Below are 26,639 nucleotides of genomic sequence, written 5' to 3' on the forward strand. Positions count from 1 at the left end.
CTGACTAAAGTGGTTGTTTTGATCACCTGACTAGCTCGGGCAGCCAAAACATAGAACATACAAAACTGGTTGCATTGGAATTACTGGATGGAATTTTCTAGGGGCCTCGTCAAAGTGGACTGTTGTGAGAAATCTTGGAGAATCATATGGGAAGCCAATTGAGGCCTTTCGTGACATTGGGAACAAATAGTTGCATTTTCCAAATACAATAGGTGGCACGGTCGCTCAGCAGTTAGCACCGCTGCCAGGAACCCAGGTTTGATTCCACCCTTGGCCGACTGTCTGTGTGGAGTTTGCACATTCTCCCCGTGTCTGCGTGGGTTTCCTCTGGGTGCTCCGGTTTCCTCCCACAGTCCAAAGATGAGCAGGCTAGGTGGATTGGCCATGCTAAATTGCCCATAGTGTTCAGGGATGTGGAACTTAGGTGGGTTACAGGAGGATGAATCGGTTTGGACTTGTTGGGCCGAAGGGCCTGTTTCCACACTGTAGGGATTCTATGATGATCATTCTGGGTGTCAAGGCAAGATTCTAACTAGGCAGTAGTGAAATGCAACTATTATTGCTCGTTGTCTGCCTCATTAACTGTACATCTCACCTCATTATTATGCAGCTCCCTGTCCTACCACCTGCTGCGAGAAAAATGAATTCTGAAAATTCTCGACAAGAAAGTCAGATTAGGTACCTGGAGACTCCAGCTTGCCACTTGCTCCTCTGGTCCTCTATCTTGAACACCTGGCATCAGCATCCCAGGACACACTCCACGGGCACTGGCCACACGCACCCCACATCAACAGACCTCGACACTGAACACCTGCCAGACTCTCCACATCAAGGCACATCTCTGATTCACTTACAGGATGTTTCTGCACTTCAAACCTGCACCTCGGGGTACAATAGCAACTATCTCTGTAATTCAGCTTCAAGGATACTTGTTACTTGCAGCGACAAGTGTTCAGTTTTACAGATTATTTTAATCTCTATTTAAACAAAAGACATTGAAATTCGGTGAGATGTCAAGAAATTTGCATCAGAGATAGTAGGAACTGCAGATGCTGGAGAATCCGAGACAACAAGGTGCAGAGCTGGATGAACACAGCACGCCAAGCAGCATCATAGGAGCAGGGAGGCTATTACGAAGAATAAAAAACAGGCCTGGGAGAGGGAGGCTCTGAGCTGGGGTAGGCTTGATTGTAGTGCACGGAGATGCCAGCGCATTGCTGCGAGTGTGTGTTTCAGGAGTCGCAGGGAGAAATGCTTCTGAAGGATCTCAATGCTATGAATGTAGATATTGTCACGGTTGGGGCCAAATTGGGAAGGCCTGAATGTGGACTGTAGTCCATTGGGGATGATCTGGTTCCATAGGCAAGTACTAAGAAAGGTGATGTGGCTGTAGTACCTGGTTTGCTTCAGGACATGGTCGAGCAATTTCAAGGCCGAAGAGATTACGAGAGTTGCAGTGGGAGAGAGATCCCCTGAGGTGTGTCCGGAGGGAGGAGGGTAACTTCTTCAGGCTAGGCATCCTTAGAAGATGCTTTGCAGTGGGGTTAAAATTGAATCAGAGATAGCACATGCTGGAGAATCCGAGACAACAAGGTGCAGAGCTGGATGAACACAGCAGGCCAAGCAGCATCATAGGAGCAGGATGCTGTTTGGCCTGCTGTGTTCATCCAGCTCTGCACCTTGTTGTCTAAGAAATTTGCATCTCCTGTTTTACTCACATTCACCTAATAACATGTTGGAAATGAAAGGTTATCTGCAGAGAGTTCAGATTGAAAAAGACAATGGAGCTAGACTTGGAATATAGAAATGAATCGCATTTATGTAGTTTGCTTTAAGCAATAGAGAGAGGAAATAATACGATAACAACAACAGCTGAAAGCTCTTTACTCCCTCTCAACAGAAGTAACTCGATGAAAATGCAATATGCAAAAGTTCCATTCACTGAGATTTGGAGATTATCTGCAAATATTATCATTCCTGATGTAACAGGACAACTATATCACTGGGACCTAGGTTTCATTCTCACAATTCAAGCACTCCAAAAACTTTTAACTGCAACTAGTTGTATTTTCCTGTCTGGAGAGACACCCTCCACCTTCCCTCATTTTTAAGCTTATTATTTGTGTTGTTGTGAAATTGTTTCATGTTGTGCTTTTGTACTTTACTCAGATTTAATGGTTAATTAATAGCTCCACCATCTTTCACTCAGGACAATCTTGGAATTGGAGCTCTTTTAATTCTGATCTGATGAATTAAGTTTAATTGAACAGTAATACCTAAGTGCTAAAAGAAATTGATACGATTGACTGAGAAGTAAATAAAAAAAAGGTGAGGAACCCATCACGCATCTTCACCTGGCTGTAACAATAATAACATTCTATATAAATACTGCAAAAAATATCAAAGAATACTCTAGATAAAGAGAAGGTCAGATATTCTATTCAATGATATTCATGGATTGCTGTTCTCCACAAGCATCGCTTTCTAGTCATGTCCAGCCAGGAATGGTTTTGTAATGATTGGAATGAGGGCCAGGTGGATCCATTCAGCATGAGATCCCTGATTGGGGTTGTTAACCTGGGCCACCAAAGAACTCTGGCTGACAGATATAAACAGGCATCACAAAAAGACTCCTCCCTGTAGGAGGTGGCTTTGAGCTAGCTGGTCAGAGACAATGTATTGTGACATATAAATAAAGGGTGATTTAGTGACAGGATACCAGCTTCTGTGGAGTTAATTCAAATTATATGCAATCTCTTACATGGTTTTTCAGTTTATACTGACAGCTATAATTTGTTGCTACCACTCTTTTTTTCAAGAAATAAGGATGACAATATCAGAGATGTCTATTACATTTGAAACAATTGAGGAAAACATCTACAACAGTGAAACTATGCAAGGAATAAGAAACATTTGAAAAGGGGGAAATAACACTTGCTTCGATAGATTTTTAAAAAAGTTCATTTTGCATAAGCTACAGATAGTTGTGAAGTGATACCATCATAAACTTCTGATTGTGTAAGCCAGGTATCTTGTGATGATAAATCTATGATTCTGAAGATGGGATTGTACAGCTCATACTTTTCACAGGCAAATATTTCTGAGTTCTAGTATCAGACTTGCGTTGTAATAGATAATTGGTGAAATGAAGAAAACTTGCACTGGTTGCAATGACTGAAGTTTGCTTGTGTTGGACCAATTCCTTAACGTAGCTTTATCAAGACAAAGTTATTTATGAAAAAGAAACGTATAACAATTTTGTTCATAGACCATCTATTTTAGTTGTGCCTGTTTTCACAAATCTTACCCTGAGGTGTCCTCCTGACTGGTTTTGTGATTGGGGGAGACACAGAATTGATGCTCATGTGCTGAATGGGAAGTCAAAGTGAGTGCCACTCCTGGCAAATCTCTTTCATTAACTGTATAGAACATGGAGCAAGATTTCAACATGCCTCAGTCTGCTGTGCCATTTAATACAGTCAACTGCCTCTGCTCTAAAATGCCTTGCATAAGTAGAAGAGTGGCGAAGGATAAAATCTGAATAAACTTCAGAAGAAATGTTTTTACTTTGTAACTATTCAATTAAAAAGGGCACTGATATAGCATTATTCAGGGAGTTGACTAAAAATTTGGTTGACTCTAATTAGATCACATTTCAATAGGTTCTCCCAATTCTCTCCACTAATTGCTTACTGTTTCTTTCCCTAAATTGCAATATATACCTTACTTTAAAGTTTTTCTTCTTAACAGCACTGTGGAACTATCTATACCCAAAATCTACAGTGGGTCAAGAAGGTGACTCTCCACCATGTTCTCAAGGAAAGTAGGGATGAGCAATAAAAGGTGACTCAGTCAACTGTCCTCTCATCCATGAACAAATAATTTAAAATAAATACCCCAAAGGGAAACAATAAACATGAATAACCTATAACATGAATCAAAATAAATTAAGGTTTCAGCAAAAATTTGTAGTTTAGGTTGTGGGTGAGGTTGTTGACTTGCTCGCTGAACTGGCTTATTTTTGTTCAGATGTTTCGTCACCATGCTAGGTGACATCATCAGTGGAGCCTCCGATGAAGCGATGTTTTTTAACTCCGCTTGGAATTTGTACTGTCCGGTCTATTATGGTGAGTACTGTCATTTCCGGTTTTGATCTGTACGGTTTTATATATGGGGTCCAATTCTATATGTTTGGTGATTGCCTTATGGGTTGAAAACCATGCCTCTAGGAATTCCCATGCGTTTGAAGTTTGGCTTGGGCTACTATGGTTACATTGCCCCAGTTAAACTGATGGCCTTCATTGTTTGAATGTGCAGATATTGAGGAGAGTTCGTCAAGCCGTTTTGCTGCTAGCAGATGTTTGTGTATTCTGATGGCTAATTTCCTTCCTGTCTGTCCAACGTAATGTTTGTGGCAGTTGTTGCATGGTATTTTGTAAACTACATTGGTTCTGCATGTTGTGGGAATGGGGTCTTTAATCCTTGTGAGTGTTTGTCATAGAGTGGCTGTGGGCTTGTGGGCCACCATGATTCCTAGTGGTCTTACCAGTCTAGTTGTCAGTTTTGATATGTTCTTGATGTATGGCAGTGTGACCAGTGTGTTAGAGCATACTGTGTCCTCCCATTGTTGTCTATTTAGTAGGCACCTGCAGATGGAGTTGTGGGGATATCTGTTCATAGCGAGGATTTTGTACAGGTGCTCTTCTTCTTTCGTGCATAGTTCTGGAGTATTGCAGTGTCCTGGCCCGTTTAAATGGTGTCCTAATACAGTTTTGTTTGTGGACGTTGGCGTGGTTGCTGTGGAAGTTGAGGATTTGGTCAGTGTGTGTTGCTTTCCTGTATACTGAGGTTTGGAACTCCCAGTTGGTCATTCACTCATCTTTAACATCCAGAAATGGAAGTTGATTGTTGTTTTCTTCTTCCCTCGTGAATTTACTCCTTGCAAATACGCTGTTGATGAGGTGGTGGGTCTCCTCTAGTTTTTTGCATTTAATAATTACAAATGTGTCATAGACACGTACAGGAATTCCTAGAGGCATGTTTCTCAACCCATAAGGCAATCAACAAACATATAGAATTGGGCCCCATATACAAACACATACAGAACAAAACCGTAAAAAACACTGAGATAACAAGGTGCAGGGCTGGATGAACACAGCAGGCCAAGCAGCATCATAGGAGCAGGAAGGCTGACATTTTGGGCCTAGACCCTTCATCAGCTCTACAGCCTGCTGTGTTCAACCAGCTTTACACCTTGTTATCTCAGATTTTCCAGCATCTGCAGTTCCTACTATCTCTCGTAAATAACACTACTCACAATAACAGAGCAGACAGTTTAAATTCCAAGTGGAGTAGAATAACGTCGCTTCATCGGAGGCCTCACTGATGATGTTACCTAGCATGGTGACGAAACGTCTGAATGAAAACAAGCCAGCTCAGCGAGCAAGTCAACAACTTCAAAATAAATTAAACTTGAATTAACAGGCAAATGATACTTTAAATTAAAAAAGCAAATTTCACATTAAATTGGTCATAGGATGATATGCCCTACACAACTACAAGCACATGCATCACCTTCTGCAGTAGTGTGGCTGTATAAAGCAACGGTGCTCTTTATTCATGCAGTGTATATCAGGCATCCAATCTAACAGCTGCCTTCACCTCCAAGTTTAATAGGTACCACTATCATCACCAAAACACTCTTCAATGTAACCACTCTCCCAGAGGCTCTGGCAGTTCTGGTTGTGTAGCTTTTTAGAATCCTTTTTCAAGTGAAAAGGCAATAGCACTGTTCACAGTTTGACTACTTTTGGTAAAACAACCCTACATTTTAGCATCTCTGAACTATTCATATAGCTTTTTGGATTCTGGATCATTTTAATCAGCTTGTATGTTTCAGCCAAGAGCCCTGTCTCCTTTCTTGTCAAACCAAAAAACTGAATTCCCACTGCAATTTGCTTCGTCTCGCAATAATTCGGTGTATCCCTGTCTTTGCCTATCTGCTTTCTCTTTATAAAAACTGAAAGAACTGCAGATGCTGTAAATCAGGAACAAAAACAGAACTAGTAGGAACTGCAGATGCTGGAGAATCTGAGATAACAAGGTGTAGAGCTGGATGAAAACAGCAGGCCAAGCAGCATCAGAGGAGCAGGAAAGCTGACGTTTCGGGCCTAGACCCTTCTTCAGAATTAGGCCCAAAACATCAACTTTCCTGCTCCTATGATGCTGCTTGGCCTGCTGTGTTCATCCAGCTCTAAACCTTGTTATCACAAAAACAGAACTCTGAGTTCTGAGAAAGGGTCACTGGACCCAAAACATTAACTCTGATTTCTCTTCACAAATGCTGCCAGACCTGCTGAGCTTTTCCAGCAACCTTTACATTTGTTCCTGCTTTCTTTTTATGCCTGCATTTGAGTGCTGATTGCCTTCTCCTCCCAGTTCTCCTAGCTTGTTTACTGCAATAGCTCCTTTGCTTGTTTTCTCTGTATATCGCTGAAGACTTTTGTATTTTTACTTCCTTTGCTTATGAATTGCTGGGTTACATGGTCCAGTGTTTTTTAATTAATTAAATTCTTATTAATCCATTTACGATTGATGGAGCTTGTTAAAAATCCTTTTCAAACATTTTAAAATAATTACTGAAATTCCACACCGGGGAGGCGATGCCCTAATGGTATTATCGCTAGAGTATTAATCCAGAGACCAGACAGTATTCTGGGGACCCAGGTTCAAATCCTGACATGGCAGATGGTGGGTCTAGGCCCGAAACATCAGCCTTCCTGCTCCTCTGATGCTGCTTGGCCTGCTGTGTTCATCCAGCTCTACACCTTGTTATCTCAGCATCTGCAGTTCCTACTATCTCTGGCAGATGGTGGAGTTGGAATTCAATAAATATCTGGAATTAAGAATCTAATGATGACTGTGAATCCATTGTTGATTGTTGGGAAAAACCCATCTGGTTCACTAATGTCCTTTAGGGAAGGAAACTGCCATCATTACCTGGTCTGGCCTACATGTGACTCCTGACTTACAGCAATGTGGTTGACTCTTAGCTGCCCTCTGGGCAATTAGGGATGGACAATAAATACTGTCTAGCCAGTGATGTCCTCATCCCGTGAATGAATAGAAAAAACATTCTAGTGAAACTCCAAATTTTCTTTAAAAACCGAAAGAATTGTGGATGCTGTAAATCAGTTGACAACCATCAGGCTAGGAGAGTGAGTAGTTGTTAATGGGGACTGTTAGTGACTGAGGGTGGTTAGTGACTGAGAGTAGTTGTTAATGGGGACTGTTAGTGACTGAGGGTGGTTAGTGACTGAGAGTAGTTGTTAATGGGGACTGTTAGTGACTGAAGGGTGGTTAGTGACTGAGGGTGGGTAATTACTCACTCTCCTAGCCTGATCGTTATCAACTCGTTTGTCTATCCAACTGCTCTTCTCTCTCTTCGGGCTCTATCTATCATTTATTCCCTACTCCACTGCCTCCCTATTTTCTGCATATAAACCAACATTTTCCCAGCTACCATCAGGTCAGAGGAAGGGTCACTGGACCCGAAACATTAACTCTGATTTTTTCTTCACAGATGCTGCCAGACCTGCTGAGCTTTTCCAGCTACTTCTGTTTTTGTTCCAAATTTTCTTTGTTGTACATCTTCAAGGTCATCATGTTTAGGATGCCACCAACGCTATGTTGCAGCACAATGCAATATGTAGGATTGATCCCCATCATCCAAAGAACTGGACAACACCCTGGACTTTTCAAAACTTTTAAAAGTAAAGAGACAGCTGGGCTGAGCACTGGGAAACCGAGTGGTGTACCACAAGGATCTGTTCTGGGTCCTCTTCTATTTGTGATTTTTGTAAATGATTTGGATGAAGGGGTAGAAGGGTGGATTAGCAAGTTCACGGACGATACGAAGGTGGGTCATGTTGTGGACAGTGCAGAGGGCTGTTCTAGGTTACAAAGGGACATTGATAGAATGCAGAGCTGGGCTGAGAAGTGGCAGATGGAGTTTAACCCTGAAAAGTGTGAGGTGACTCATTTTGGAAGGACAAACTTGAAAGCAGAATACAGGGTTAACGGAAAGATTCTTGGCAGTGTGGAGGAGCAGAGGGATCTTGGGTTCAGGTTCACAGTTCCCTGAGAGCTGCCACCCAGGTGGATAGAGTTGTTAAGAAGGCGTATGGTGTGTTAGCTTTCATTAATAGAGGGATTGAGTTCAAGAGCCGTGAAGTTATGCTCCAGCTATACAAAAGCCTGGTTCAGCCACATCTGGAGTATTGTGTCCAGTTCTGGTCACCTCATTACAGGAAAGATGTGGAAGCATTAGAAAAGGTGCAGAGGAGATTTACCAGGATGTTGCCTGGAATGGAGGGAAGGTCTTACGAGGAAAGGTTGAGAGAGCTAGGGCTTTTCTCTTTAGAACGACGAAGGATGAGAGGTGACTTGATAGAGGTGTACAAAATGATCAGAGGTATAGATAGAGTAGACAGCCAGAGACTTTTTCCTAGGGTGGAGGTAGCTTTTACGAGGGGACATAGTTTTAAACTGAAAGGAGGTAGATATCAGGGTGACATCAGAGGTAGGTTCTTTACTCAGAGAGTGGTAGGGGCGTTGAATGCATTGCCGGAGAGGGTAGTGAAGTCGGCCTCATTGGGGCATTTTAGCAGCTATTAGGTAGGCAAATGGATGATAGTATAAGGTAGCGGTGGAGGTTAGATAGACCTTAGGTTTAGGGTAAAAGTTCGGCGCAACATCGTGGGCCAAAGGGCCTGTACTGTGCTGTACTATTCTATGTTCTATGTTCTAAAACAACACAAACACAGAGATGGCTGCCTGGAACCATTGTTCAGTGTGAAATTCCAATCCACACCTCCACTCTAAGAGAACAATCAACCTAACCTAACACTCTAGCCCAAAAACAACTTTTACACCTCAGGCTACCCAGCTCAGCCATTATGGATCCTGCACAGATACTGAACATTTATCTTCAATCAAAATTAATTCACAGAGATACTGGGCTTATAACTTCAATCAAAATTCTTTTATACATATTCTTAGCTATCAGGAAGCCAATTGGCTTGAGAAGGAAACACCAGAAACACAACACAGATTGGAAGGGAGATAATGGGACACTGAGTCTGTATGACTGTCATCTGGGGGAGAGCTTTTTCAATAACAAGCTTTGGCGCAAACAGTTTCCCTACAGACTTCTAGCCCCAACGAGCAGCTTCAGAACTACGGAGGCCGAGCGCAGAAGCTGATTCGGGAAGCCAAACCAAGGGCATCATCACAACAAGGGCATATAAGAGAGGGATGCCAACCAAACAAGAGCTTCCAGACACAGGCCTGTTGCAAACCAAGAGAACCGTCGGCAAGAACCTCAACAGCCAGCTGTTCTTTAAATGTGTTTTCCTCAGTGGAGTGCTGAAACTCCCCAGACCCCAAAGTTTTCGACCTACCTAGCAGGGAAGGGAAGGCGGATGGTGACTGTGCATGGGACCCCAAGGTTAGGAAACCCGATGAAAGTTTCTGAGATTAAAACTGTTGTTTAGGTTCTAATAGTGTTTAATCTGAGTTTAATTTAATAGCGTATTTAATTACTGCACTCTGTATAATTGATTGTGTCAATTTTCCTGTCAATTGCGTTTAGCTTTATTTCTGTATTATACTTGCCTTTTGTATAGTAAATAAATGCAGAGATTCTTTTGCCCTGAAACACCTGTCTACTGCCTTCATGATTTTACATTCCCTAAATAAGTCGAGTGCCTAGAACCAAGGATCTGTGGGTGATTCAAATCACCTAAAAATTAGCAAATTACTGATTACAAGTCAGAACCCTACAATTATTATCCATCAGCATACTGCTTCTAGTTTTTTTTTAACACAGATAACAAGAACTTCAAATAAATTAAATTTGAAATTTAAGATATTTGTAAATCCAAAGGTAGTGACCATGATTTGTGAGCCATGACAACTTGACCTGAATTATTTCCCTGTCTCTAACATATTTCTTCTGTAGATTTTTATCAGTCCCCGATGTGTGTGTTAAGCTTTTATAATTAAAATTTGATTTTTATTTTCCAACTGAACATTGTGGGATTTCAAAAATATTTGAAGAAAAGAATAATTGATCATTGCATATAAAAATTGACTTGAAAATGTGAATCTTTTTGCTTTATAAAATTACCTTCAAAAAATAAAAACGTTAAAAACAAATGACACACCAGATGTGCCTTGAGACCGACTACAATTTCTTGGTTACTTTGAGCTGAACATGTTTTGGGAATTTTGGGCAATTTTGGGAAAAGAATTTCCCCAATAACAGAAAAATTGTAAATATCTCTTATGCTCCTCCTCAGGATGTGGCTAACATTAGCAAGACAATATTTACTGTGCATCCTTTGTTCTCCTGACAATGAAGCGATGTGATAGACAGCTTTGGAAATCACAAGGAGTTCACTATGTCTTGGAGGAATTATATTGAGTCTAGACTCAGTTCGGGGTTCTCCACTGACATTGGTTAGATTTTCATCGCTATTCACCTAACCCTAATGCTATCGCAGGTTCCGTGCCTATAAATTACCAGATTTACTTAATTCATGTTCAGTACATATGATGAGAATTGATCCAATAGTACTTTAATCATTCTACTATAGTACTTGCATTTATGATCACACACAATCACAGGATTATTATGGTTCAGAAAGAGGCCATTTGGTCCACCATGCTTGCACCGACATGATAAATTAGCATCATGAACTAGTACCAATCTTCTGTTTTTGCCCATTCCTGTGCCCACTATTTCTATCCAAATAGTCATCCAATGCCTTCCTGAATGCCTCAATTGAACGTGCATTCCATACCCTAATTACTTGCTGTGTGAAAATTTTTTTTCTTGCAACAGCCTTGCTTCGTTTGCACATCACTTTAAATCCGGGCCTCTCATTGTTTTTCCTTTTTATAGGCCAGGAACAGTATCTTTTTATTTACTCTATCTAGCCCTGTCATTTTGAAAATCTCTATCAAGTCTCCTCTCAGCCTTCTGCAGTCCATGGAGAGCAGCCCCACCTTCCTCAATCTATGCTCATTACCAAAGTTTTTCATTCCTGGAACTATTCTTGTAAATCACTTCTGCACTCTCTTCAATGCATTCATATCTTACCTACATTCTGGTGCCCATAACTGCATGCAATAGCTCATCTGAAGTCTAACAAGTGTTTTGTACAAGTTCAACATTGCCTCCTTACTCTTGTACTCTATGCCCTCATTAATAAAGCCAAGGACACCATATGCTTTATTAGATGGTCTCTTCACCTGTTCTGCCAGCTTCAATGATTTGTGCACATATACAACCCAGGTTTTATTTTTCGCCTGTGCATCCTTTGGAATTCTACCCCCTATTCTTAATTGTCTTTCAAAGTGCTTCCTAGCAAAGTGCATCACGTCATGCTTCTCTGTATTGAACCTCATCTGTCACCTATCCACCCACTCCACCAACTTGTCGATGTCCTTTCGGAGTTCCACACTGTTGTCCTCGCAATTTGTGATATTTCCAAGTTTTGTGTCATCTGTAAACTTTGAAATTGCCACCTGCACACCAAGATTCAGATCATTAATGTATATCAGGAAAAACAAGGGTCCAATACTGATCCTTGGGGAATTCCAATTCAAACATTCCTTCAGCCTGAAAAATATCCATTGACCTCTACTCTCTCTTTCTTATCATTCAGCCAATTTTGTAGTCATGTTGCTGATAACCCTTTCATACAATGATCTACTATTTTCCGGATGTGGAAATGCCGGTGTTGGACTGGGGTGGACAAATTCAGAAGTCACATGACACTAGGTTATAGTCCATAAGGCTTATTTGATATCATAAGCTTTTGGAGTGGTCAAATAAGCCTGTTGGACTGTAACCTGGTGTCGTGTGACTTCTGACTTTTTACAATTTCCCTCACTAAGTCATTGATTGGCACTTGGATCAAAGGATACCACATTAACAGGGTTACACTCATTAAGCTTTTCTGTCACCTCTTCAAAAAAACTCCTGTAAGTTACTTAAACATGATTTCCCCTTTAGAACTCTGTGCTGACTCTTCCTAATCAATCCATCTTTTTCCATGTAAGTACTAATTCCACGCCAAATAATTGTTTGTAGAAGCTTGGGTGGTGTAGTGGCTCAGTAGTTAACACTCACAGCACCAGGGACCTGGATTTGATTCCATTCCTGGGCAACTGTCTGTGTGGAGTTTGAACATTCTCCTCGTGTCGGCGTGGGTTTCCTCCAGGCGCTCTGGTTTCCTCTCACATTCAAAAGGTGTGCAGATTAGGTGGATTGGCCATGCTAAATTGCCCATAGTGTCCAGGGATGTGCAGGCTATGTGGGTTAACCATGGGAAGTGCAGTGATAGGGTGTGTCTGAGTGGGATGCTCTTTGGAGGGTTGGTGTGGGCTGAATGGCCTGCTTCCAAATTTTGGGGATTCTATGATTGATTCCCCACCAAGGAAGTTAATCTGACAAGTTCATAATGCTTGGCTTATCTTTGCAAAATTTCTTTAGCAAGACAATTCGTTAGCAATTCTCCTCACATCTCCTTTGAACTTGACCCCTCTCACCTTAAATGCATGCCCTTATTATTAGACAGTTCAAATCTGGGAAAAAGATTCTGACTGTCAGCCCTATCTATGCATCTCATATTTTTATAGACTTCTATCAAGTCTCCCCTCGGCCTCTGCCACTCCAGAGAAAATACCCCGAGTTTTTCTAGCCTCTCCTTATAGCTCATACTCTCTAATCCAGACAGCACCCTGATAAACCTCTTCTGCACCTTTTCCAAATCCTCCATATCCTTCTTGTAATGCAGCAACCAGAATTAAGCACAATACTTTAAGTGTGGCCTAACCAAAGTGTTGTAAAGCTGCGACATGACATCCTGAGATAACAAAGTGTAGAGCTGGATGAACACAGCAGGCCAAGCAGCATCAGAGAAGACATCCTGACTCTTGTACTCAATTCCCCGACCAATAAAGGCAAGCATGCCATATGCCTTCTTTACCACCTTACCTACTTGTGTGGCTACTTTCAGGCAGCTATGGACTTGAGCCCCAAAATCCCTCTGTACATCAATGCTGTTCAGGGTCCTGCCATTAACTGTATACTTTCCCTTCACTTTTGATCCCCCAAAGTGCAGCACCTCACACTTACTTGGATGAAACTTTATCTGCCATTTCTCCGCCCATATCTGCAACTGATCTATATCTGGCTGGACTCCTTCTTTAGTCACTCTTTTATTATTTATATGCATTGAGAAAACTTTGGGATTTCCCTTTATGTTAACTGCTAGTATTAATTCATGATTCCTCTTTGCTTATCTTATTTACTTTCTCACCTCCCTGCTAAACCTTCTGTATTCCTCTTGGTTTCAGTTGTATATTCTGCCTTACACCTGTCATAATCATTTTCTTTCTAATGTTACTTACTACTTTCTTTGTCATCCAGGGAACTTTGGATTTGTTTGTCCTACCTTTCCCATTTAAGGGAATATACCTTAATTGTTTCTGAAACATATCCTCTTTAAAGATAGCCAGTCAGACAGTTATTCCCCTGGTATATATGTTTAACATGCAAAATAGAATAAACTGTTTTTGGGTTTAGAAAAAAAATGTTCATTGAGAAATAAAATGCTTGTGGTTACTTTAATGGCGTGAGCCGTTGGTGACTAGAACTGGGTACAGATCAGAGAATTAATTATGGTTTGATTATTCCTGCTCTGTTTTGTTGTTGTAGCTCCATAGCTTAAAGTTGATTGCTAGTCAGCTTTGACTGTACGCATTTATCATTGAGAGTCCCAAACCGTTTTCAACATCTTTCTTAAATACTTCACCACACTGATTGGAATTTGTTTTATTAGACAACAAGGTGTAGAACTGGATGAACACAGCAGGCCAAGCAGCATCAGAGGAGCAGGAAGGCTGACATTTTGGGCCTAGACCCTTCTTCAGAAATGCTCCTACTATCTCTGAAGGAATTTGTTTTATGATTTATTCAGGAGATGTCACCTTCATTGGCTGGGCCAGCATTTATTGTTCATCCCTAGTTCCCTTAAGGTGGTGCAACCACTGCAGTCCATTTTGAGTAAATAGACCCAGAATGTCCTCAGAGAGAGCATTCCAGGACTTGGTCCAAGTGACACTGAAGGAATAGCAATATATTTCCCAATCAGACTTGACATGGAACTTGCAGGTTCTGGCGTTCCCATCTAACTGCTGTCCTTGACCTTTGAGTTTGTAGTGGTTGTGGATTTGGAAGGATCTGTTTACTGAGCATCAGTGATGGAGAGAGAGTGAATGTTTATGGGTGTGGTGCCACTAAAGTTGGTTGCTTTGTCCTGGATGTTCTCCAGCTTCTTGAATGCTGTTGGAGCCGTATTCATCCAGGCAAGTGGGGAGTAATTCATTCTATTCTTGACTTATGCACTGTAGATCGGGTGGGGAGGGGGGGGCGTTGGGGAAGCGGAGGCAGTCTGTGAGAAATCAGAAGGTGAATTCTGGCTGTAGGATTCTGAGCTTCTGGCCACAGTGCTTATAGTTCAGTTCAATTTCTGGTTAATGGTAATCCCCAGGATGTTGATTGTAGGGATTCAACCAAGGGAATGACTTTGTAGGTCAAGGCAATGGTTAGGTTGGAGATGGTCATTTTCCAGCACTTGTGTGGCAGGAATACTACTTGCCATTTTTCAGGAGAATGTGATGGCCTCATGGTATTACTGACAGAGACCCTGGTAATGTTCTGAGGACTCGGGTTTGAATCCTACCATGGCAGATAGTGGAAGTCACATTCAATAAATATGGAATTGGGAGTCTAATGATGACCATGTAACCATTGTCAATTGTCAGAAAAACACATCTGGTTCACTAATGCCCATTAGGGAAAAAATCTGCCATCCTTACATGGTCTGGCTGTGACTCCAGATCCACAGCAATGTGGCTGGGCAATTGGGGATGGGTAATAAATGCTGTCCTGGCCAGTGACATCCACATCCTGTAAATGAACAAAAAGCAAGGCACAGTGTCTTGTTACAATTGGGCATTGCTTCATTGTCTCAGTAGTTGTTAGAAATAAGATTAATATCTATTTCTCATCCGGTATGTAGAATTTGACATTTAATTGGATTAAATTTCATTAGCTATCAATCTACAAAACACTTTCTAAAATTAATTCTGCAATGTCTAAACTGCTTTGTCTAATTCCACAGCCTTGTCCAATATGGCATCATATGCAAATTATTCATTTTGTATTGAATTTCTGAACCTGAGCCATTTATATAAGTCACAAGCAGTAGTCATCCAAACATTGAGTCTTGAGAAGCATTGAGAAATCCTTCAACATCAATCTGACGTATGCTTAAAAAAAAAATTCTAAATCATTGTTTTATACCCTTTGGCCAATTTCTTACCCTTCTTTCCTGGTTTATTCTGAACTTGTACTATTTTGAGTTTCATAAATGTTCTTCCATGAGAAACATTTTCAAAACCTTTTTGATAGTTAAAGTTTACTTTTCTTTCTCCCATGATCAATTTAATGTCTTCCCCACTGTTTTGAACGGACCTCTTTAATGCTAATTCTGATCTCTCCCTCTGCACCTTATCTACAGCTGTGATACTGTATGCTGCACTCTGATGCATTTTTTAGGTTGGACCTGCCTGTATAGCATGCAAAACAACATCTCCCATGGTATCTTGATACGTGTGGTAATCAATCAATCGAGGTGAAAATTCTGGTATCATTTAGGGAATATTATGTACAAAAGAAAGTCTAGCCAATGTTGAAAATCTCAAAGTAAAACAGAAAAGGCTGGAAATACTCTGCAAGCCCAACCTTACCTTTCTGCTCCATTTTTGCTTGCTTAAAATCTATTATGTTGCTAACTTAGTCCACTTTTACTGACAGACCATTAACTGCCCTGTCCTCAAAAAGCCTTCTTGACCTGCCAGATTTTCCAATATTTTCTGTTTGGTTTCTCATTATGGAATATTTTGGTTATACTGTGAGAGTTTTCTGGAATTCAAATTGTGTAAATGGTCTTTCCATTTGTGTCTCTCTAGCAATGGAAAGGATATGGAAATCCAACATCATAATCTTCACTTTTTCATCTCCTTTACATCTGAGGACTATGTGTTCCTGGGATCAAGGAGAGGAAATATAGGAATGGTTTATAAGCGTGTTTTTTGATTTTTCAGTGTACAAAGCAATGTAACACATCTTTTGTAAGTGTTTGTTTTCCTAGCAATTTTAAGGGCTATAATCTATGTTGTTATTTTCATGTTTTGCACACCTAAATGCAGATTATTCAAGGAACTTATGTCTATTGTGAGTTACCACAGTTTTCAAAAGTGTCCATGCCTCCACATTCGATTGAACCCAAAACTTATGTGCTCTTTCATTTCGGATGATGAATCACTCAATTTGTTTTCTGCTTTTAGGCCAGTGGGGTCGATGTATTGGTGAAGACTGTGGTCCAAATGGAGTACAAAGTAGAACAGTGTGGTGTGTTCACATTGAAGGTTGGACAACGCACCATTCCCACTGTAAGTATGAAGAGAGACCAGAAATTCAGAGAGACTGTTTCAAGGTGTGCGACTGGCACCAGGAACTTTTTGAGTGGGAATTCTCAAAATGGGGAGATTGTACACGTCGTATTGCTTCAAATAAAGTTGAACCAAGGACCTCCAACTGTGTCACTGCACAGCAGGGACTGCAGCATAGGAAAGTACACTGTGTACGAAAATCCAACCGGTCGCTGGTGTTAGACGAGATTTGTGAATTCTTTATACCTAAGCCTGCCTCGGACCAAGCCTGCCTCATTCCCTGCCCACAAGATTGTGTTGTGTCGGAGTTCTCCACCTGGTCAACCTGCAGCAAAGGTTGTGGGAAAGGATTACAACATCGTGTTCGTTCGGTATTATCACCACCGTTGTATGGAGGTAATACCTGCCCATCTCTAACAGAAACTAGAAGCTGTGATATACAGGTCTCCTGTTTGGTTGGGGAGGATGAGTTTCAGTACAGTTTGAAAGTAGGTCCCTGGAGTGACTGCACACTGCCACACCAAAGACAAATCTGGCAAAATGGCAACACAGTTCTGAACTTTAGCTTGCAATCGTCAGGAAAGAATCACGTGAAACATCCAATCCACCAGCATTCCAAGGCATGGAATATAGAGATAGGATATCAAACAAGACATGTGCATTGTATGAGAAGTGATGGAAAAAACACCATGCTAAGGTAACATGATTGTTCCAGGTTTTTACTTGTTGACAAACATTAGTCAGTGTTTGGTGGAGTAAACACATGCAGCAAATAGTGAAGTATTGTACAAAATATTTGGAATCTTGCACCTTTATAGTTGGATAAAGGTTGATTTACTAACTGCAGTTTAATGCACTTCTGAACAATGGGGAGGAAAATTGTCACGATTTGAAAAATGAAACAAAAGTATGGAAGAGATACAAACATTTGTACTTTAAAGATTTTCATTTGAATACCCTTTTCAACCCCTTGCAGAAATAGGTTGGAAGGTGGGAAGCCTGACAAAATGAAGGTTTCGGGAGGGGAGTCTGATGCTTCACCTTTGCGTGCTGTAATATTTGTCAACAGTGGGGAAGTTGGCAACTCAGATGCCAGCCTAGATACCAATTGACCCACTTAAGTGAACACTGAAGGACAAATTTTCCTTCCATGGGCATTTTGGCTGCCTCATTTGGGGGTGGGGTGAATGGGAGGCATACTACAGAGACACTCATGTGAAACCTGGTGGGGTTGTGAAGGTGTAGAGTGTGAGGGTGTGACCTTATTTTATGGGCACTCCATCACTCATGCTGAGATATCCCCAGAAGCTGTGGCTACCCTCACATGAAAGTGCTTCTGGTATTCAATTAACATGCCCTCAGACAGTATCCCTCAGACCTGCCTTTGATGTTGCCCTTTTATTGAGGTTTCTTTGCCCTGGAGCTGTAGCCTCAACACTGTTGACTGCTAGAGGTGACCCTGTCATTTGAAAAAAAAAGTGCTGCGAATGCTGAAGGTCAGAAACAAAAACAGAAATTGCTGGGAAAACTCAGCAGGTCTGGCAGCATCTGTGGAGAGAAAGCAGAATCAACGTTTCAGGTCCTGACCCTTCTTCAGACCTTCTAACTGGGATGACTGCTTTCCTTAACTGACCAATGGTCCCAGCAGCTTCCTGTTAATTGGCCACTGCCAACAATATGCCACCTTGGGTTCCACCAGCTACATGGGAATTGCTTTCAGCATTGGCAATGGGACCATTACCAGCAAAATTCAACCCACACTAGTACTTTTGTAGTCTTCAGCCAACACTGTGAAACTTCTTTAAATAACTCTCATAGATACTTGTCCAAAAGCACAAGTTAATTAAATTTGTTAGAAAATGTGACCCAATTTAAATTTTTTTGTAGTTAATTATTTCAGTCACATTTTTTATGATTAAATTAACAAATTCACTCTAGTGTCCTAAAAACTTTATACGAGAATAAATATACTGGATAACACTTGTTCATACTAAGTCAGGGGACGCACTGCTTCTTAAGCCCAGGAGCATAAAAAAATGCTAAGTCTCCTTAGTATGCAGTCTAATTGTTAGTAAAGAATTCAATTAGAGATAATAACTTTTTAGGACTTCTTCAAATCAATTATAATTTAAATGGTTCTCCGTCAGTTGACAACATATCCAAAATTATATAAACAGTTAAATTTGGGTAGACATCATAAATAGGAATAACACAGTATTGAATCATAAACCAAGGAAAACTGGTGTCTTTAGAATTACAGTTCTTAATTTCAATGAAAATTGCAATATTTTTTAAACATTTGTCCATTGTGAAAGCCCAAATAGATTATGATATTCAGTGTGCCATTAAATACACAACAATTTTAATGTAATCCCCTTTTGTGTCGTGGAAAATTATTTATGTATATTTTATACTCATAGTAGAAGCTAAATCTAACTTATGCTACAGTGACTCCCAAAGCATTTCCTTACTTGGAATACCGTTGCCATGTTTTCGTCACCTGCCCTCTCCAAACCTGTTGCAGTTATACTCTCTAAGAACATTATTGTCTTTTCAGAATATATTGCTACCCTCTCTGAAGTTACGTAACCTTTCTGAATGCTGCCACAATTGTTATCCAGATTGCCATTGATTCCCTTTACAAGGTCACCATTACCTATTCATTCTCCCATACAAATATAATTGGCTTCAAAAAATTCACGTATCACTGACAATATAATTGAAATGCCTGCACATGAAGCACAGATATGCCATATGACACTTTTATGAACCTACTAAAATGTGTTAAATTGAGCATTTATCACAAGAAACATTACACCCCTCTGCCTAAGCTGTGATTCTTGCTGCTTGGATATATTCCAGTTGTTGTTGCACTAAGCAGTGGAGGATAATTAGTCTAAATTCTATGCTTTTTTTTCCATGGTTGTAAAATAGCATCCAAATTACCTGCTTTGATTCAATTAGTTAGAATGGATGCACATTAGGTGAAACAATATGGCATCATAAGGTATAGGGAGACAACAATAAGGATACTCCACAGTAGCAAAAAGCATGATGCAGTTTCAGTCTCTGTTTCTAATGAAATCTCATTTGCAGAAAACCTATTTAACTGGGATCATTTTAATCAGTTTAATTCAGCTGGAAGCCAAAATGAGTATTTATGCATCATTTATTGTATTTGCCTCCTGTGTCGTTGTTAATTTTCCTGCAAACGTTTTCCATGCTCTGAACATTGCAACCTTTGAACATTAATCCTGTAGGTTCTGACTTATCCCAAAGGATTAACATTCGAATTGTGATAACCTGTGAAGCCTTGAAGCTGGTTAGAAAGATAAATGTATGCTTCCATAATTACAGGACAGTGAGATAGTAAAGACCTTTTCCTAATGTATAAGACATTCCGATGAAATTGTAAAACATTTCAGGAGCTAATTAACTGAATTTCAATGGATAGATTGCAGTTGTCTATTTTTCCTGAGTTCTTTTTGCAGCATCAAGAAAAACTAGTTCCTGTCTTGGTGTTGGTGATATGCTTAACCAAAAGCTACAAAGCAACTACTTCAGAAACTTTCCGTAGGGTTTTTTTTAATGTCAAACCTACTACTGCACACCACAGAATTAAGACCAATCTATATGGTGTTAAATTGCTGAGTTTGTAAACCACCAGTCACAGGCTGAGTTTGAAAACATTGGCACGGAGATATAGAATGGATGGTCACTTAACCTGTTTTTTTTTCTTTATTCATTCATGGGATGTGGGTGTCACTGGCTAGGCAGCATTTATTTCCCATCCCTAATTGCCCAGAGGGCAGTTAAGAGTCAACCACGTTGCTGTGGGTCTGGAGTCACATGTAGGCCAGACCAGGTAAGGATGGCAGTTTCCTTCCCTAAAGGACATTAGTGAACCAGAATCGACTATGGATTCACGGGCATCATTAGATTCTTAATTCCAGATATTTATTGAATTCAAATTCCACCATCTGCTGTAGCACGATTCGAACCCAGGTCCCCAGAACGTTGTCTGGGTCTCTGGCTTTAGAGTCCAGCAATAATACCACTGGGCCATCACCTCCCCCCTGAACGTATTGATAACTGAAAGGACAATTTTCTGTTGAGCTATTAGGAGTGGGTCATTCAGCCCCTTGAACTTGCTCTGCTATTCTAGACAATGGCTGATCATCTACCTAAATGACATTTTCCTTTGCTTTTTCAACATCCCTTGATGTTATTAGCATCTAGAAATCTATTGATCTTTTATCACAATCATATTAAATATCCTCAGAGGATGGTGCCACCAGCTCAAGGATGAATTGGTGAAAGAAAAACCATGTTTAACCAACCTATTGGAGTTTTCGAGGGGATAACAGTTTTTGCAAATAAGGGGAACCAGAGAATCTATTGTACTCAGATTTCTTAAGGCCTTTGATAAAATGCCATATCAAAGGTTATTGTGGAAAATAAAAGCTCATGGTACAAAAGGTAACATATTGGCATGGATAGAAGATTGATTGGCTAACAGAAGACAAACAGTATGCACAAATGGGTCTTTGTCAGTGTAGCAATATGTAATGAGATAAGGAGAGGAATTGGTGCTGAGACTTCAACAATATCCAAATCAGATAAATGACTTAGATGAAGGGATGGAAAGTACTGAAGACGACATAATGATGCTAAAGAGTAATATAGAGAGGTTAAATGAGTTGGCAAAGGTCTGACAAATGGTGTATAACATGTGATTTGCAGGGAGAGGTCAGTTCAATGTTTGGAGCTCAGAGAGTGTTAAAAGCAGACTCTGGGCCATTTGAGTAGGAGAAGTCACTGAAAGCCATTGATAGTTCAGTATGGCTGAGAGCAGGGGTATAGGAAGCCTTCAGGCAATATATTCTTGGTGCAGTAGGGAATTATTGGAGCTCAGAGAAATTGAAGGTGTAATGTCAGTTGAGTGAGGCTATCTGACTGCAAAGAAACTGGACATGTGCTGATTAGAGTGCTGTCTTGGGAATTCAGAGGAAAACAGTCTCCTGGGAAATATTTACACCACCTAAGTGTGAGCCGTCATTGAGGCAGTCCGTAACAGAGCAGCTTTTGAGGGAATTCTAAGGCTAGATCTTTAAAACTGAAGAATTGGAATTCCTTCCAAAGGAGATGAATTAACTATATTTGCCTTTTAAAATACAGCGTGTGAAGTGTTTGATCACTTGTTTGTTTACTTCTTGTCAATCCTGAATGTTAGACTATATTGTGTATATATATTATGGATTTACTTTTCTAAGTTCGTATGATTAAATTTCATTCTTTTTTAAATCCATGGAATCCTTGGCTTTAAGTACCTGAGGTATTGAACTTGCTCCACTATACAAAAAAACCGAGAAGTTATTGGTCCCTAGCCAGACTGCGGTATAAATTTGATGGTTTTCCCAGGGATCATATCACTGAGCACACCCAGGTCTCTTTACATGGCAACATTTTTCATTCTATCTCCATTTAAATAATATCCTGCTTTTCTATTCTTCCCAACAAAGTATACAATGATCGACATTTTTGCTAAACTTTAATCTGATGATTTAATCAATGTGACTTTCTTGATTCCTGCACTCTTTTCTCTACTTTCTTTTCTTCCCATCACATTCTCATTGCTATTACCTATATTGCTCCCCTATGTTACTGTCTTGTCATTTCTCCTAACTTTCTTAATTGCACATCACATGAACTACACCCTATTGCTGTTTACTTACTTCAAAGTTCTTACTTTACCAAGTACCGCTGCCTGTCATTATGAATCAAAACCCACTAAAATAAAAACATCAATCATTTAACCAAGTATTCAATGCTCTGATCTTGCACATCATCTTCAGATTTGCGCATGGCTGAGATAATAATACAGACATTGTTAACTGTATAATTCTGCTTTTCAATTTAGCACTTAGTTATTCACATTCCTGTAGCAGAATCTCTTTCGTTTCTGTTCCAATGACATAAGTCAATCTATGTGAACTATAATAACTGCATCCTTCTCCTTGTGCTCCAAGTTTCTCTCCAGACCTGAGGAGATGTCCTTAACTCGAGCACCGAGGAGACAATATAGCCTTCACCACTCATGCTCTTGACTGCAGAGAGCAGTGTCTATTCCCCATGCATATTGTCTTCTTCTATTACTACATTTCTTTTGACTCCCCCGACTTGAATGTGCCCTGTACTCTGATGCTGTGGTAAGTGTGTCCATTGTCCCTGCAATCCCTCTACCCTTCCACAGACACCTCAAGGAATTTTGACCAGCTGGACAAGCTAGACCTGATGCTACTTTATGAATTTCCATACCTACCCTACTCATTGTCACGTCTTCTCTCCATAACACTGGACTAAATCTGACCTGCCTCATCTGAGGGGTGTGATTGTGCTAAGCATGACATCAGGGCAGTAGTGAGAGGTAATATAGGTTCCATGACGAATAACGGTGAATCCATCTGGGTGGAAATTAGAAATTCTAAGAAGAAAAAGTCATTGATAGGCATGGTCTGTAGGCTACCAAATAATAATACCATTGCATTGGGACGGGCAATACACCAAGGAATATCTAATGACTATAAAAATGGTACATCAATTATCGTGGCAGAATTTAATCTACGTGTCGAATGGACAAACCAGGTCGGTCAAGGCAGCCTTGAGGAGGATTTCATTGGATGTGTCCGTGACAGCTTTCTATAACAGTATGTAATGGAACTGACGAGGAAGGAAGCTATCCTAGATCAGGTCGTGTACAATAAGACAGGGATGATTAATGATCTCATTGTTAGGGATTCTCTTGGAAGGACCGATCATAGTATGGTAGAATTTAGAATACAGATGAAAAGTAAGAAGATAAAATCCAATACCAGGGTCCTGTACTTAAACAAAGGAGACTAGAACATAGAACATAGAACATAGAACATAGAACATAGAACAGTACAGCACAGTACAGGCCCTTCGGCCCACAATGTTGTGCCAAACTTTTACCCTAAACCTAAGGTCAATCTAACCTCCACCCCTACTTTATATTATCATCCATATGCCTATCTAATAGCTGCTTAAATGCCCCTAATGAGGCCGACTCCACTACACTCTCCGGCAATGCATTCCATGCCCCTACCACTCTCCGAGTAAAGAACCTACCTCTGACGTCACCCCGATATCTACCTCCACTCACCCCTCGTAATAGCTACCTCCACCCTAGGAAAAAGTCTCTGGCTGTCTACTCTATCTATACCTCTGATCATTTTGTACACCTCTATCAAGTCACCTCTCATCCTTTGTCATTCTAAAGAGAAAAGCCCTAGCTCTTTCAACCTTTCCTCATAAGACCTTCCCTCCATTCCAGGCAACATCCTGGTAAATCTCCTCTGCACCTTTTCCAACGCTTCCACATCTTTCCTGTAATGAGGCGACCAGAACTGGACACAATATTCCAAATGTGGCTGAACCAGGCTTTTGAATAGCTGGAGCATACTTTCACGGTTCTCAAACTCAATCCCTCTATTAATGAAAGCTAACACACCATACGCCTTCTTAACAACTCTATCCACCTGGGTGGCAGCTTTCAGGGAACTGTGAACATGAACCCCAAGATCCCTCTGCTTTTCCACACTGCCAAGAATCTTTCCGTTAACCCTGTATTCTGCTTTCAAATTTGTCCTTCCAAAATGAATTCCCTCACACTTTTCAGGATTAAACTTCATCTGCCACTTCTCAGCCCAGCTCTGCATCCTATTAATGTCCCTTTGTAACCTCGAACAGCCCTCCGCACTATCCACAACTCGAGCCACCTTTGTATCATCCACGAACTTGCTAATCCACCCCTTCGTCCAAATCATTTACAAAAATCACAAATAGAAGAGGACCCAGAACAGATCCTTGTGGTACACCACGCGTAACTGAATGCCATGTTGAATATTTTCTGTCCACTACCACCCTTTGTCTTCTAAGGATCAGCCAATTCTGAATCCAATCTGCCACATTTCCCCCTATCCCATGCCTCCTTACTTTCTCCATGAGCCTACCATGGGGAACCTTATCAAACGCCTTACTTAAATCCATGTATACCACATCCACTGCTTCCCTTCATCCACGTGTTTGGTCACCTCTTCAAAGAATTCAATAAGGTTTGTGAGGCATGATCTACCCCTCACAAATCCATGCTGACTATCATGAATCAAACTGTGCCTATCCAAATGATCATAAATCCTATCATTCAGAGCCCTTTCCAATAATTTGCCCATCACTGAAGTAAGACTAACTGGCTTGTAATTTCCGGGGTTATCCCTGTTCCCTTTTTTGAACAAGGGAATGACGTTTTCCACTCTCCAATCTTCCGGCACTATACCCGTGGACAGTGAGGATGAAAAGATTATCGCCGAAGGCCCTGCGATCTCTTCCCTCGCTTTCAGTAGAATCCTTGGATAAATCCCACCAGGCCTGGGGGACTTATCTATCTTCAAGTTCCTCAAAATTCCTAGTACATCTTCCTTATGAGCATCCACCTCCTCTGGCCTACCAGCCTGTTTCACACTGCTCTCCCCTACAACTAGGTCCCTCTCAGTTGTGAATACTGAAGAAAAGTATTCATTCAGGACATCTCCTATCTCTTTAGGCTCCGTACACAAATTCCCTTTACAATCCTTGATCGGCCCTACCCTTTCTCTGGTCATTCTCTTATTCCTCACGTATCTGTAAAGAGCCTTGGGGTTTTCCTCGATCCTATCTGCCAAGGCTTTCTCATGCCCCCTTATAGCTCTCCTAAGCCCTTTCTTCAGCTCCTTCCTGGCTAACTTGTATCCCTCTAGAACCTTTTCCGATCCTTGTTTCCTAAACCTTATATAAGCATCCTTCTTCCTCTTAACTAGTCGTTCGACCACTCTTGAGATCCAAGGCTCCCTCACTCGACCGTATCTTCCCTGCCTGCTAGGGACAAACATATCAAGCACATGCAGTATGCTTTCCTTAAACAAGCTCCACTTTTCTATAGAGCTCTTCCCTGACAGCATCTGTTCCCTGACAGCAAAAGGATTGAAGGAGGATTTGGCTAAAGTAGACTGGAAGTAAAGACTGTATGGTGGGACAGCAAAAGTATATACCAGTGAAAAGGAAGGACTGTAGGAAAAGGAGTAATCAATCATCGATGTCTGAGGAAATAAGGAAAGCTATCAAACTGAAAGATAAGGCATACAAAATGGCAAAGACCAATGGGAAACTAGAAGATTGGGAAAACTTTAAAGGTCAACAGAAAGCCACAGAAAAGACTATAAAGAAAAGTAAGATGGATTATGAGACTAAACTAGCTCAGAATATAAATACAGATAGCAAAAGGTTCTATAAATATATAAAACGAAAAAGAGTGGCTAAGGTAGACATTGGTCCTTTAGAAGATGAGAAGATGGGTTTAATAATGAGAAATGAGGAACTATCTGAGGCATTAACAAGTATTTTGTTTCAGTCTTCACAGTAGAGGACACAAATAACTTGCCAGTAATTGGTGACAAAAGAGACTAAGGCAGGTGAGGACCTAGACATGATCATTATCACGAAAGTGGTAGTGTTGGGCAGACTAATGGAGCTAAATGGGGTGGCATGGTGGCTCAGTGGTTAGCACTGCTGCCTCACATTGCCAGGGACCCGGGTTCGATTCCACCCTCGGGTGACTGTCTGTGTGGAGTTTGCACATTCTACCCATGTCTGTGTGGATTTCCTCCGGGTGCTCCGGTTTCCTCCCACAGCCTAAAGATGTGCAGGTCAGATGGATTGACCATGCTAAATTGCCCGTAGTGTTCAGGGATGTGTAAATTAGGTGGGTTAATGGGGGATGGGTCTGGGTGGGATTCTCTGACGATCGGTGTGGGCTTGTTGGGCTGAACAGCCTGTTTCCACATTGTAGGGATTCTATGATTCTCTGAAATGTAGACAAGTCTCCTGGCCCAGATGGAATGCATCCCAGGGTACTTAAAGAGATGGCAGGAGTAACAACAATGTACTCCTGGTGCTTTTCTAAATTCACTGGACTCTTGGGCAGTTCCAGCAGA

The 26,639-nt window shown here is 40.9% G+C and overlaps 1 protein-coding gene across 1 annotated transcript in view; it reads left to right on the forward strand.

The window, feature by feature from the left end:
* Nucleotides 1–26,639, forward strand: part of thsd7ba (thrombospondin, type I, domain containing 7Ba) — an 886,244-nt gene that overhangs the window by 316,568 nt on the left and 543,037 nt on the right. The window contains exon 4 of the mRNA XM_048599575.1: nucleotides 16,486–17,287. Coding sequence (XP_048455532.1) covers nucleotides 16,486–17,287 — 802 coding nt within the window. The remainder of the gene's footprint in view (nucleotides 1–16,485; nucleotides 17,288–26,639) is intronic.

Source organism: Rhincodon typus, chromosome 7 (assembly GCF_021869965.1).
Source record: "Rhincodon typus isolate 14 chromosome 7, sRhiTyp1.1, whole genome shotgun sequence".
NCBI classification, from domain to species: Eukaryota; Metazoa; Chordata; class Chondrichthyes; order Orectolobiformes; family Rhincodontidae; genus Rhincodon; species Rhincodon typus.